Here is a 15,817-nt window from a genome sequence, read left to right on the forward strand (position 1 = left end):
TTATGTATTTAGTTCTTCGCAATTATTCTCTCATTGTTATTAGACTCTATAGTACGAATCAGGTTGATACTTTGCTTCATCACAATCACCTTCAAAGACAACCACTAACCAGTAGGGAGCTCACTCTATGACTTACTTACTGGTGAACCTCTGATCAAGCATTACCGTACAAGGATCCCTAGAGACTCTAGCCCATTTGTCATGTTTTTTCTTCCTCTCTTGCCGTTTTTGTCCTTTTGATAAAGGAGCTCCTGAATTGATAGTTCAGCCTATGAGTCCGATGGGTAACCCATCTGGCCCACACACTTTATAGAGGACTTCGTCTTCTAAACCGATTGCCTCATAAATTCCATTGATTGTCCACTTTATCTCGTCTTCTGTGTAATCCAACTGATGCTCCGTTTCGTGAGGGAACATCAAGCGATGGAGCGGGCCGTTTGCGTGCGCAGGAAATTCCACTCTCCGCACGAGCATATCCACATCTTTCATTTTGACCAGCGATACTGAAAGCGCCATTTGGATGCTGGCTTAGGAGAAGAACCTTTGATCTGAATTACATGTGTTAATAGTAAAAGCAAACAAGGATTTCGGTTAGCGAGTTGGTCGACAGGATATAGGCGGTATAGTTCTATTAGGTCTATAGCCAAAATATTGTGGCCTTGGGTTATAAGCCTTAGCAGATGACAACATAATCATAGCAGATTCCTGCACAATCCATAAGATACAGATCAAAAGGTTTCAGGATCTAGATACCTAGTAATTTGTGTAGGGGTAAGCTAAGCGAGCAGGAAGGAAGTTGTAAAGACACAGCAGTATATTGGGTTAAAAGCCAAGACGTAGTAGTCGGAGGGGGCGGATAGGAGAGAAAAATTATAGTTATAAGTATAAGATAAGAGGAGTTGAAGGGAGGGGGAAGGGGGAGAAAAGAGGACCGAAGAGCAAAATTGGGTCTTTTATATCAGGACAATATAAAGAAGAGGTTATAGTATATTAGGGCGCTAATCTTAAAACGGCAAAACTAACCGGATCGTATAATTCACAGGTCCTAGGTTTACAGATAAAATTCATTGGCTTTTGTCTTTGACGGAAATAAACGTACTGACATAATCAAGGGACCGAATCAGGGTAGCCAGGGGGTAAAATGCCTAAGGTATCAATAAGCTTGTGTCATAGGGTAATAAGTAAATATCTAGGCGGATCCCTAAACTTCTTTCTGTGTCAAGCAGCGGGGAGCTCCTGATAAATTAGCTTCAACTTTATGTTGTTTCATCTTCTACCAAAGCCACTTCCAATAAATATGGAAGAAACCATTAAAGAAACCATCGCTGAGTTACGACGTTAACTTAAGGAAGAGAGATAGGCGCGAAATAAAGAGAAGAGAGCGCGAGAGGAAGCAGAAGGAAGAGTGCAGTATAACACTCTATTTAGTCTCCTTAATCAGTGCTATATCTCTATGTCTTAAGCAATCCGGGTTAAGACCAACGTGGCTCTCACGACTTAAGGTGATACAACCGACCCAGTAAACCGGCTCTATCCCCGACGTATAATACCTTGGCCAGAATTTCCCGGACTCCAAGAGAAAATTTGGGGGAAACTCGACCGCATGGGCACTTTCATCTCACGGCCACTTTTTCCTTCCAATGAACAACTAGATTACGTCGTTACGAACATTCAGGATCGGCCAATCTATTCGGAAGCTTCCTTGCGATATTTTAAGTGAGAAACGGTGGATAATTTTATCGAAAAAGTTATTGAGGTGTTGCAAGACAATGAAACTCTTTAAAAAGAGTTCGGAATCTAGGGCCGAGTTATATTCTTTGACCGTGCAGATACCTTGCTAGAAAATAGTATAAAACAAATAGACCTTTAGGGCGTATAGTTACCCTAACAAAAGGCGAACACTAGATATAATAAAATAACCATATAGAACCTAAAGAGGCCTTATATACCACAAAGGCAGAATTGCTATACCAACCAGTTCTGTATATATATAGTGGCTAACGAGAGAAAAAGACCGGTATATATAGTGGAGTTTAAAGCCCTATATAAAGCGATAGTTGAAGAATAGGTAGCAGGCCTATATAAGATAGACCTGGCTCACAATATTATTGATTAGGAAGATAATATATTCAAGTATTATACCACCTGTCTTATCGCTGCCATTATCACTTAGATATTTTCATACATAATTAACATTAGGGTTTAAAATAGCTATATCCGTACTAGTGTGATATTCGCCCCAAGATTACCATGTATCTGTTACGGACCCACCACGGGGGACCTCCCAGGAATAACTATGACCCAATCAGTTGGCGGTCGAAGCCAAGCACGGACGAACAGCCATAACGGACGCACGGCCCAGAGGGGCGCAGGGCTACGATGGCGCCTGAGGCACCAACGGAAGCCAGATATGGCCTGTCGCTTACCACTACAACATATACTGGCTATACGGGAAGGACGGTGCATGAGAGGCTACTTCTGGCCCCATGGCACGTGACCACGGACCTATTCCAACAATAGATCCTGTCCGTTCGAACGGAACGGACCTGACAGTAGAAACGGACCTGTCCTGAGGAAAGGACAGGATAACAGGAGAGACTGGATATATAAAGGACATTCATTACCATCATGTATTTAGTTCTTCGCGATTATTACTCTATTGTTATTGAGACCTACAGTACGAATCAGACTACAGTTTACTTGATCACAATCGAACCCTTGAAGACGAACCTCAACTAGCGTGGGAGCTCACTCGTGATAACCTCACTCGTGACTGACTTGCTAGCGGATTCCCTGTTCAAGCATTACCGTGCAAGGATCCCTAAAGACTCGAGCCCGTGTAAGGCCCAGCGACGGCGACGGTACAGTTGCAGGATAACGGCTTGCGGTAAGTAACACTTTGGAAGTGCATACTCACGTTGCTTGACAGCCAGCCCGTAACACCGATATGCTCTATAGAATATTAGTTTACTTTATCTTGGTATGTGGGAAGTAGTTCTACCTCAGGATCAGTCACTGTGGAGATAGTATATTACTTTGAATCCGCTATATTGTCGTTAGGAAAGTTTTGAGCCAAGAGGTATTGTCTCTTAGCTAGGTGGCTATCTGACGATATTGATTGGAATAATTTCTGTGGCTAATTAGGGGACGCTGAGAGCCTAGGGGATTTATAGATATTGATAGGACCTGGATTCTAGAATTGGTCTGATTTTGCTTGTTACTTATAGTTGAATTATAGTCTTTAAAAATTAAAACTTTAATGTATATATATATATTTATAAGTTATAATGTTAAAAGAGATAGATAGGAGAGCCTTCGGTGTGTTAAAGTAGACTCTAAAGTAGAGTCTGGAGCTATATATCCTTTAATAATTAAAAATTACCGGCTTACTATAATAAAATAGAGGGGCTAAGCAAAAGGAAATATAGTGGCTATATTGGATAGGCTTATTAGGCTTAAACAACACAGCTGGTCGGACTGATTTACCCTATTTTAAAACCAGGAAGTCTAGAGACCAAAAGGCCGAACTGCTAAAAACTATTAGTGTGAGATCTAAGGGTGGCGTGGGGTATATATATTCCCAGACTGTAAAAAGCTCTTATATAGGGTTTAACTATTTATTATATATATAAATAAGGTAGTTGTCAGCAATTCAGGCAGATTGTGTGCCTGGATTCCTGGGATGAAAAGTGGCCCTTTTTGATCCAAAGGTTATGCTGACTAATTCATCCCGCGATCAAACATTTCCGTTGCGAAATGAATGATATGGTTTTGATCTGATCTATCAGATCAAAGATGATCTTCTCTCGTCCGAGAAGATCCGCAACCCGAGCCCCGTTGTTAGGATCAATGGTTGCAAGATGAGATGAAAGGACTCGATTATTTCGGATTCCGTAGCCCTTTCGTCCCATATCCTGAGACCTTTGGTCTCATGTTTGTTTAGTCTAAAGTTCTATAAAACCTGATCTTACCCCTTAGCTAGTTTAGCATCGAATTCAATCGTTTTTGGATCAGTTGTATCTTTGTTTGATTCTTTCCTTCCATTCCATCCTAAGTTCGGATCCAGCTTGGTCGTATGTCATTCCATCTGATCCGTGTTGTCTGATCTTTTGGTCTTATCTTTACCCTTTCCTCCGAAGGGTTCCCTGTAGCTTGGTGCCCCTGTTCAGCTGACATCCTCTGCGTGACGTCATCACCTTTGGTCCTGTCTTCCCCACGCTGAAAGTAGTTAATTATAAAGCGATTCAGCACATATTTCCAGGACTAGTCCAGTTCTGCCTAAGGTATTCTATACAAAATCAAGTTATTTATAGATATCGGAATACCTACCTATCTAGCTTAAGACACCTAGACCTCTATAGACTAGATAAAGAATAGGTTAAGATCTTTCTAGTTTAAATTAACAAAACCAACTAATGCTATAAGCTAAACCATACACCAGCATATCCAAATTCCAACCTTATGATTATAGCAATTATAGTCCATTTTCCTAGGTCATATTCAAAGGATAATAGCAAATTCCTAAGATTATAAAATAGGTGTTCTTTATAGCAACAAAGGTAAAGTTTACATTCTTAATAATCTAAAAATCGACGGTCTTGCTATCGCTAGAACCATAGTATGACAATTTTGATTGCTTAATCGACTTGTAGAAAATTAGTAAGGAGATCAGTTCCTCTGGGATTCTGTGTCATACCTCGATCAAGCGGCTTTCCTTTATGATCTCATGCCAGAGTGGAAGGGCCTTCCTATCCCAAAGATAGATACTTATACTCAAAGTGGAGTCTATTATGACCACTTTGTGCTTCTTGTTGATGTGTGATTTTGTCCTATCAAGAGTTTGTCCGTTGAAAAATTCATTAAGAGGGGTATCATCGAGCATATATGCCACGCTTTGGTGATAGGATATTTTGTTTAGCAAGGTAAAGGCAGAGATTAGATCAAAACAGTAAGAAAAGAATAAATGTGATAAAGTACAACACAAAGGCAATCATTATAAGATAAGTCGTTTTATATTATAATTTCCTATAATATAGACTCTTCTATTTATGCTAGTAGTATATCTTACGGCTGATCCAGAATTCCTACCCCTAGGAGCCAAATTGCTATATTTAAATATTGGAATACTTAACAATCTATAGAGGGGGATAAAAGTTAAAAATTATATATATACCCCACCTATTATATCTTTCAAGGAATCAAAGTCAATATGGATTAATATATTACACGATGTTAACAATCAAGGTTTTGATATATACTCTATTCACCCTCTCTCGAATTATTAATTTCTTTACTATCAGTATATATAATGGTATTAAACAATAAGTTATAAAAAGATACCTTGTTTATAGTTATGTGTAGTAATACTAAGTAAACAAATACCTAATACTACTCCAGGATCCAAAACCTAGATTTACTCCTGGGGATAGTCTCCACACAAAGAGCAGGAAAATAAATTCACCATCTCCTTTACCAGTCTTTAAGGCGTTAAAATCCCACCGATCCAGGCCTCCTTATATCTCTTTTCTCGCCTATCATCTTTTACATATATACATCACCTAGGTTATGATATATACTCAAGATAAAAAATCATTTAGCCAACATTGGCAAGCGGATGGAAACCGAATCAAAGCAAGACTTTTGACCCTACTTATGCGTGCGACCTAGCAAAAAACCTCACTATCAGTCAACGCCCCTTTGCAAGATAGAACTCGTCACATCTCTGCTCAATACCAAATCTTTCAACATACCTTATCGATCGCAATCGCCTCGGACAATATTCTGGTTGTGAAAGCACCTCTCCGCCATCCTTAGGTCGACTTTGGTGATACATCCTGCTCGATAAAGAGCCCAGTGGCGATCGCGCTTGAATATCAAAGACACGGATATTCTCCGTCTGTTCTTAGATAATCCCCAGATTGATCCAAACGCCAAAGACAGCCAAGTTGACGTCAACTGCCTCACTTCTATGGGAGACAGCGCTCTGCTACTAGCAGCCAAGACTTTCGACGGGGGGAGTGCCAGAAGACAGATTCTGCATGATCTTGTCTCTATGCCCGACGCTCTGCTAGACCAGAGATCTTATATAACAGGGAGCTTGTCTATATTACCCAAGGAGAGCGAAGTGAAAAGGAAAATAGGAAAACTCAGGGGAATCATCATATATAGGAGGAAATATGTCCTATAGACATTACACCAGGTCCAATTGGACCTTTAAGTTACTGTACTTAATTCTCAGACTTGACTTGATTTATAATCCCATCCTATAGAATCCCAAGTATGTATTAATACCAAGATTTGCCTTAGTGAATATATAGTCTTAATTTACAATAGCATAGTCTTGTATAATACCGCCCAATCAGATATAATAAACTGGCTTTGATCCTATATTTCTACTTTCAATAACCAAGGGTTACGCCAGATCTGACTGGACTAGGTGTGAGAATTCCGGGGATCTCTGCTAGATACGTATCTGTCTGTAAAATCCACAAGGCCGAGTGGCTATCTAGTTTGTTTATTCTCGGCAAACCCGCAAACCTTTCCGTGCCAGCCGCCAAGAATGTTTTTCGGCCCGAATTTACTCCGGCTTACCTTGATCCCTACGTCCCCCTCTGGTGAGGGGATTTCTGTGCACCCGTCGATAGCTGCTCTTGATGCTTGTATTCACCTAATGAGGATATGATTGGACCTCCCTGGTGAATTTCACCGCTATCAACTAATCAGATGGTCCCAGGTAGCCCAAGATTTGAGCCAGACGAAGTGTAAAGATTGAACAAACGTTGAAGAATCTTTTTCACGCTTTCCTCAACTGTTGTGGCGGTCATGGACTCACATCTAGGGCAGACGTATGGCACAGGATATCAGTCCCTCAGAGCTTCATATCCACTTGTCAACCGCAAAATATGACCGCAAACAGCGGATCATCTCGGCACACTTAGATCGATGGAAACCAACAAATTCCTCTGTTGGTCAATTTCTGCGGTAATGCCTGTCGCTTCACTGAGAGTCTCAACATATTGTCCATGCGACGTGCATTACGGATGTTCCAGTATCGCTGAAACAAATACTGTTGATTAATTCCCGATGGAATGTCTAAAGTGACTCAGGCTCTCCCTTATTGGATGATGTTGGTCCGTTCAATCGAGATACAGCCCAATGACCACTGGAACCATTGCCCAATGAAGCAAGTATGACGCGGAACAAATGCTGGAGAATAAAAATTAATGTCACAGGACACCACGGCTCCCAGGATCACTCCTAGCGGAAGCTGTGAATCACGAAACATTGTCTGATGGAGCAACATCAAACTTGATTTCTGCATTCCAGCCTAGCATCAATTCTGAATCAGTCACTGAATGTGAATGTCGACTTTGGCAGAAGCCCCGGTGCACTTCCTTCTTGTGGGATATGTCTACAGAGTACACTTCGAATCATCCACGGAACGAAGGCTGCTTACAGTGGCGACCACTATCGCCTTCCATGTTGCAAACATAGAGAGGCAGTTTCAAACCCTTATCACATGACTAACTTACGCCTAAAGCGGTAACTCCGAGGGCGGACTTTCCATACTAAGTTTAGATCTATGGCATAATTAGGGTTTGAAAGAGCTGCTCTCTGTTTCCGACATGGAAGGCGATAGCGGTCGGCACTGTACATTCAGGCCCAATACATACCTTTCATCTACCAAGCCACTGGTGCAGATGATCATCATATGGCGTGGTGCTATTATCTATCACCCAGCAGGGCCTCGGTCATGATACTCGAGGACCTACTGGTGAAAACAAGGAGGAGCATCGGAATTCCTAGGAGCTGGCTGTCGCGAGACCCTTGCTTCTTGGTGAAAGCCTCACGAAAACAAGGTATAAATTCAGCAGAGTCACCGTAGTCGCAGCATTGATTTGATACGCCTCAAATACACAGTCTAGACATTGTTTAATTACTTAACTCAACTACTCTTTCAACATGACCACCCTACCCTGCTGGGACCCCCTGACCCTTTGTGAAATGGGAGCCGGCCCTTGCGGTGATGGTTCGTCCTGCTGTGGGATGACAATCCACGGGACGCCTTGCAAAAACAGCATCCGGGGGAAAGAGCTGACGACAGGTCGGGAGCGCCTGAAGGGCCTCTCTCGTCATCCATTTGATTCTTTGAATCTGCAACCTTTGCTTTGCAGTATCGCCAAGAACTTTCTGTGTACACGATGGCACCGAGAGCGACAAGCAGAGTCTCTAGGGAAGCAGTGGTATGATACGGCGATATGTAATCGTGCCATAGGGGCTCCATCCCCTGCTGATCCTCAGCCTTCATTGCCGATATCGTCTTTGCGTGGTATTGGATCAGAACTTGCTCCTTATCCATCCCTCCTAGACGGAGACGGGTCTCTACACTCAGCCGAAAACGAAGCTGTGGAAGTCTCATCCATCGAGACGTCGATAGTCACCGAGGAATCACAGACCACCGAACCGTATATCTCAACCACCATGGTCCGAGCAGATTATGTTCCACGGGACGTACCACCTACTCAACCAGCTATTCCCCCATGTGCTGGCGATATCCGTGCCGGCGTCGGGGAACTGCAAATCGCAAGTGTCAGTCTGAGTGATGAGGTTTCTGAAATTCACTGCACGTTTTGCTTGGCTGAAGATGGCGATCAGGCGGATGAGTGTGTGGTATTACGGTGCAACGAATGTACAAGCTTAGCCCACTTGGTCTGTGTGAAGGAGTGGCTGGAGAAAAGGGACTCAGGGTTCGATCAATCTTGCTACGTGTGGTAAGTGCAAGTTCCAAAATGGAAGACTGGTTGGTGTCCTAACGTTTACCAGCCGAAGAAGAGGGACATTGGATGCGCTGGTCCGTTCACCAAGGGTGCCTCTGGCATCTGGTGCATCCGAAGGATCATTCACGGCTTCAGTTGATGAAAACACACTCGGCCCCGTATATCCCGATATTTCGAGTCTGATTGACGGACAGCAATCCGAACCGGTGGTGACGAGACAATCATCTCGTAGATTGATGGATCAAGCCGTGAGACAAGGTACCCGTCGGTCGGCTAGACTGGCAATCCCACCGCACCACACCCGCGGAGAGCCTCGCCGGTCTGAACGATTAGCCGGGCAGCGTCGTGGCTGAATTCAGATGTGAATTTGGATATATTCAAACTGACATGCCGGATTGAAACGGCCAAGAGATTCTCAATGCAGTCCATCGTTTTCATGGCAGTGGGTCTAATACATGTAACAAGGTAGCTATAGTCTGATACTCCTAGATGGGGAGATATCAAGGAATATTCGCATGAATTTGCTCAATCAGATGCCAAGGTATGAAGACAGATTTGAATTTTCAAGTAATCCGCAATTTCATCAAGAGGTGTTCCTGATACATACTGGCCAGCATCAAATGCGCTTGTGCCTATTCTACTAAAATGTATTAAATGCAAACCCAAACTCGGAATGGGCTTCCTTGATCTAAGGAGAGACTCGGTACTTGAGACCAATAAGGGATTTCGAGCTCAGGATTCCCATTCTCGCCCATAGCAACATTTTGAATTCACTATTGACCTAGTGTAAGCATCCCAGATGGTTTCTTGTTGTACACACACACAAACACACAATTTATTAACGCCCGGCGACTCAGTGGGAAGAGCAACTATCACTGATTTAGTGTATATTGTCCAAAAATATATGCCGTGTCTCCTTAGAGCCCATACATAAAACAGTCATACTTTACATCACCTCGATACATATGCCCAATTTTTACGTTCAAGCTGCTCATCCATCTATGAGGCGTCTGGGATCTCCGGTGTGTCAAAGAGAGATGGTGCTGTTTCAAAGTCAGCTGAGCTCCAGACACGCTCCCATGAGCATAACAGCTTAAACATTTAGTCTTGCCCCGCATCTTTTTCCTTCTCGGTCCCAATCTCACCGGTCGGTCCGACCACGTAGGAGGCCAGCATTACAGCACCCTGTCAGGGACCGGGCTCCTGGGGGTGTTAGGTAGAGAGGTATGACCGTCATTCTCCTTTCCCATCCTATTATGTACATATCTGAATTACAGCAAATTATTTCGACTATTCCTGTGACCTGTCTCCCAGGACAGGTAGAACTTTTCGTGGTATATACGACTAAAACGCTATTATACAGGATACTGCTTGTTATAATGAACAGGTGAACTGATAGTTTGCGCACCCCGATTCAACATAAAGCCCACGAATTTAGTGCTGTGATTCAGTTCCCCAGGATCAAATCGCTCCTGGGACCGACGTTCGTCATTCCATTTGTGTAAACTGTAAATAAGAATTAAAGATCCAAGATTGAGAACATTCTCCAGGTCATTTGGCAATCATTGTAAAATTTACACAGAAATCTGCGGCAAATATCCTTCATTAACTTCCAGCCGAGCTGTGTCACCAGGTCTTCTTACTCAGTATATGTTTCTTACCTAGGAAAGCATACGCTCACAATGATCCCTATGGATATTTACAGTAAACATAGAATGATCTGCTATATAGAAAATATCTTCGAGCATCAATATCAGATACTCACTCGTAAGACCGTTGGTATAGTAATATATTTTTGAAGTTCCTCCCCAAAATCTCTGATAAAGAATGTTCCCATAAGCTACAGCTACCTGTAAATTAAATCTACTTTGGTATAGTATAATCGGTGAGACACGACTGAGTAAAGCCAATTTTGCTCCTGGGAGCGTGTCTGAACTTTGTCAGGGACTGACATGGATTGTATACGGTAAGTGGAAGTAGACTCACATGAGCAGATCGCCTAAACGCAAGTGAGCTATCTTTCTTTTGCTTCCTTGCGCTATGTCTTGTATCTAGAGTCAACTATAGCTTTCTTTTATATTGGTTGTTCATCTGACACTCTCCTTATCAATAGATACCCTTATAAAATTGCTCTCAGAGACTACTAGCTCTTTTCCTAGGAGCACTTAATCTGATATGTTAGAATGAGAAGTCTCTTAGGATATAGTAACGAAATCTTTGTAGGAACCCATTAATCAAGACATAAGATAAGCTAGTTGCGCACTTATAGCATATATTATCACTACTCTATAGCCTAATGGGTCCTAGGATGTATATGAGTACTGGGACCTTGCCCAGTATCTAGATTCGCAGTGGCATCTGATTGGACACGTCTCGTGTATCAACTGGGTAAGCTTAATGATTGATCAAAAGCATTCTTTGAAAAATGTGGGGTCTAATTGGTAACGACTGAGATCCTGGGAGCCCGAAAGGTGGCTCACCGCGGAAGCCGATAATCAGAAGCAGCTAACTAACGCAGGCCATTTCATGACAAAAGCTTCGCAGCAATTCGCTTACTTATGCTGTTGCTTAAAGAAGTGCTCTCCTCCATATCACCATGAAAAATCTTCGCCCTTTACATATGTCTTGAAGCAAGGAAAGCGGTAGTCTGCCAAAGTCAATACGTTCCTTCGACTTTTCATCCCGTGCGTGATCTTACCGGTCAAGGACTCAATATCAGTCATTGATCTAGCGTAATGCCCATAAACCACTTCTCTTATTTGGTCAATCGATACGGAACTTGGGTTTCCGTGCTTGAGATTCCGTCGAAACATTTTGACTTCGGACCTTGCTTTTAAGTATGAGCGCTGGCATAACCGTCGGGTCCGCCATGATTCGAAGTCATGTATTGACATCAGGAAGGATGTATCACGGGAAATTGAATCTGTCCATTTTTGTATCCAAGACTTTGAGTCTCTTACCTCCCAGAATATTTCGGTACTCCTCCAATCTATGGTATTTTAGAGTTCTGTCAATATCTAGGGCAGGAATGAGCATACCGTGTTTTATAAAAAAAAGAAGCTCTTCAACCCAAATATGCCACTCTGAGCTATCTTTTTCATCCATTTACAAGGGAAGAAGACTGTGCTCAGCGTATGTAATGCCGTTCATTAGGAAAAGGGGTGTACAGTATTATATGCGCAGTGTAGGGTCCTCGGCTGCTGGCATTGAATGCGTTAGGAAATAAAAGGAATGATTCCATAAGCAGAGATTCAGTCACCGTGAGCCGATTCAATGTGAATCAATATCATCGGAGATCACTCAGTTGAGGCCCCCGCAGTCTTTTCATCATGCAGCACAGGTGATGATCCCTCTTGTAAAAACATGGCTAAAAATTAGTGAATCACTTATCCGGACGTTTATGATGGGTGTCTGTAGCTGCTATTGTGGAATAACCTATGGCACTTGAAAATATAAAACAATAGGAAAATGGTCAGCAAGAATCCATCGATGCGTATATACCCAAACAAATCTTCACCGGGAGCTGAGAATGGTCTGTCTCCTAACCAAGCTGTCTCATATCTGGAAATTAGCATAGTTCATGTACTATAGTCTGGCCTACTACTGAAAATGACTTCAATCGACACCAGGGACTACACTAGATGTTCGGTAAGGAAGAGGAAGATATGTACTATTCGAAGACCTCAGATTACGCTTCGCGGGTCTAACCGGTCTATCTACATACTGTGCTTTAGCATCAACACTTATCAGAGTTCAAGTTGAGTCCATCTTCCAACATCCGTCACGCAAAAATATGGTTGGGTGTGGAAAAGAAACACTCAAACCATACTATAGAATTAAAGAGCGCAGCGTGTTAGATGAGCATAATGAAATCTATCCGCCAACGGATGCAAATCCCGTTTCAATTATTTTCCCATCCACATCCTGGACGGGCACGCTGCGTGAAGACTGCTGCAAATCGGGAGTTCCCAGTGATGTATTCAAAATTCCGAGCAACCGGGTACGAATGCGAAGTTTCGAGATGCAAATCCCCATAAGCTAAGGGTCTCGTCTGCGTGGGGATAGTCACGCCCGGGATATACTCGGATATTGCTACAGAGTACGAGGGTCTAGAGAGTGCTGTTGATAACGCGCTCTTGGTAAGTCGGCTGAAACCCGAAATCGCTCCCAGGAGCAAACATGACTTTATCTCATTAGGATCCTCCATATCCGGCTTAACGATAGCGCATGTGAAGTGAAGTTGAATTAAGTACTCCTAGGAGTATGTCTCAATGTTCCTGGATATAATACTGTTGCGTGCACGAACTGAATCGGTGGTTCATATGACCAAAATCTCATTCACAATTATGGTCTCCCAAAACCACACCTGTAAAGAATTTTGTGCCCATTTGGTATACTGTTACTGTACTGTATGTACCGTAGCCTGGAAGATACATATTAGCTTCTAAGATCTCTGGCATCCCAAGGGGCTAGTGAGTTGACCATGATCACGGGCGGAAATCAAATCATGCATCGAATGGTCATCTGTCTGATTCAAATGCCATATGTGTTCTTAGTATATAGGGTTGTATAGTGACTTGTGAGCCAATACTTCCGATATTTTATCATCCAGCCCAGGAGTCTACTGTAATGTGCGTTATAAACTTTACTAAAGTACTGTATGAAAAGAAACGTGCATACACTTTATCTGCCTGAATGCACTCGGAAATGATGTTATGTCTCAGCTAGATAACTTTTCCTGACAAACAAGTCTCAATTCCTTTCACCAGAGAGTTACCTATTACATGAAAGGGGCTTATCACTTATATATACCTAATGATGAGCATATCCAGTTGATAACTTATTGAGATTTATAGCATAGCTTCTCTGTGGGATTTTTGTTGCAAGTCACCCCTACCTATAGGTAGTGTACTAGAAGGCAGCAATACATTATATATACATGTACATACATGTATCACAGCTGCCACTTGAACCAGTAAGAATCCAGAAGAACTACTTAAATTCGAATCAAATGTTGCAGAAATTCTAGACCAGTCAAACCATAGAGTTGCTAGGCATGAAAATTGGAAGTCCCTAGTAGAAGCATGCAGCTATTCAAAAAAATATCCTTAACAATTAAGCTATCGTCCCAGAAATCACCCCATCATAAGAATGGGGAAGCTTAAACTGAGTCAAGAAATTGATAAACTCCAAGGTATCCTCCTGGGTCTCCTTCAACCCTCTGAATACTGCCCTGGCTCCTCCCTTGCTGTCCCATAATCTAAGGGTACTGTACTAACCCTATCCAGGTGATAGAAAGTCATATCCCAAGAAACCTTGTACTCATCATTCTGAAGGTCATTGAGTTTTCCAGTGAAAATATTCAGGCGGTACAAAAGAAGAGGGGAAGATATGTGGTAAACCAATCCATACTCGAATTAATCTTTCGAGATAGGCAGCCATAAAAGCATGATGAGGCTCAAATTCGAATTGCAATTTGACAGAATTCCATCGAAGTTCGACATCGTACCACTGAATCCATTTGTATATTCTTTGAGGCGCGTATCTTGGTGCTGGCTTTGTACAGGACATATCAGATAGACTCCATTTTTGTTTGATATTCTCCTGCAAATAAGACGCTACAATCTGCTCAGTGCGAGTTAAGCGATTGTGGCTGTCATATTGTTGGAAAACCATCTTTTCGATACGTGGACACGACTTCTCGAAAGCCTTCTAATTGTAGGAGGCTTTAGTCAGACTATTGAAGTACCGCTTCTGTTCTGACGCTCTCAGAAGTTTGAAGTCTTCGTAAGAGAGTTGAGCTTCAATACGCTTTGATTCTGAAGATGTGGCTATGTTAGCGCAAATACTGTCAAATCATGAAAACTCCTGGTTAAAAGTGGACTTAACGCACTAGGCTCAAGGCTATATGTCTCAAGGCTGCCTTGTTCCAGAAGAAGGCAGCTTGATGTTAGATTGCTTGAATTCAGACCTTCCAATAACTGTCAGTGGTCCGGCGCGTTACGCGTGTAGATATTGGACCACTGCGGCCATATACTCTAGCTCTCACTTGCACGTGGAGATCCTTCCCTCCTCACGCTTCCTTCAATACGTGTTTCTGGCCTTCTTCACTCGTAGACATCCAAATCCAAATCCTCCAACAGGTTATGAGCCCGGCAGCACATACCTGACACCTGATACTTGATCACCGTCACGAGCGAATACAACAGAAAACACCTCGCCGGCCCTGAGCGTCGGGCCGGATCTCTTACTTTACTTCATATCACCCACCACCAAAGACACACACTCTCCGGCACGCCGACATGGCGGATCGCCACAATTTTGATGGAGACGATGATGATGCAGATGGATGGGGTGCAGAACTATTTCGGACAGCAGAAAACAGGACACAAGCGGATCGTTTGCCGACGAAGACAATCACTTATCCGAAGCTGACCACCTGTCTAAATAGCGATGAGAACTTCGAAGAATGGGACAAAGATCTTCGGCTGATTCTAGCAAAGGATGGTCTATTAGACCTGATTGACGTGAATATTCCCAGACCGACAAAAGACATTGAAAATGAGAATGCTATGAGATGGAGGGATATCTCTGCCGACATGGCTGTGTGGTTGAAAGACAACATCATCCCCGAACTATGGCAAGAACTCGAAATATCGACTACCCGTGTGAAGAGAGGCTACGCAGATACACTCTACAAAGAGATTGTGAAGCTAGTGGAGAAACATAACACACTGGCAAGAGCGAAAAGAATTAGAGCCTGCCGCCTGATGTCAAGTTCTGACTTCCCCCTAAAGTCTCACTATGTCCGTGCATACGTACACAACGTTATTGAGCTCCGGAAACAAGGAATGGGGCCATCCCCATACTGGGCGTTTATTACTATGCTTGACGAGGTACCGGATAAGGTTAGAGAGAAGTGGTATGAGAAGCTAGACCAAGAGGATATCAACCCGAACGATTTCACCGATACAATGTTAATCCAACACTCAAAGAGCATTCGACAGCAGCTAAGGCTGAATGATGAAGATGGCGCTGTT

At 42.8% G+C, this 15,817-nt stretch overlaps 2 protein-coding genes across 2 annotated transcripts; one reads left to right on the plus strand and one right to left on the minus strand.

The window, feature by feature from the left end:
* Window positions 1-269: 269 nt before the first annotated feature.
* On the minus strand, window positions 270-489 carry N7483_013155 (uncharacterized protein; the record flags this gene model as incomplete). The annotated part of the gene is given in 2 exon segments (XM_057096582.1): window positions 270-305; window positions 319-489. The coding sequence occupies 2 exon segments, from the start codon at window positions 487-489 to the stop codon at window positions 270-272; spliced, it is 207 nt and encodes a 68-aa protein (XP_056942553.1).
* A 7,473-nt stretch (window positions 490-7,962) lies between these two features.
* N7483_013156 (uncharacterized protein) lies at window positions 7,963-9,130 on the plus strand (the record flags this gene model as incomplete). Its single annotated transcript, XM_057096583.1, has 2 exons — window positions 7,963-8,771; window positions 8,824-9,130. The coding sequence occupies 2 exons, from the start codon at window positions 7,963-7,965 to the stop codon at window positions 9,128-9,130; spliced, it is 1,116 nt and encodes a 371-aa protein (XP_056942554.1).
* Window positions 9,131-15,817: the final 6,687 nt, after the last annotated feature.

This window comes from Penicillium malachiteum, assembly GCF_028827825.1.
Source record: "Penicillium malachiteum strain IBT 17515 chromosome Unknown utg000005l:1.0-9002435.0:326005.0-9005861.0, whole genome shotgun sequence".
NCBI lineage: Eukaryota > Fungi > Ascomycota > Eurotiomycetes > Eurotiales > Aspergillaceae > Penicillium > Penicillium malachiteum.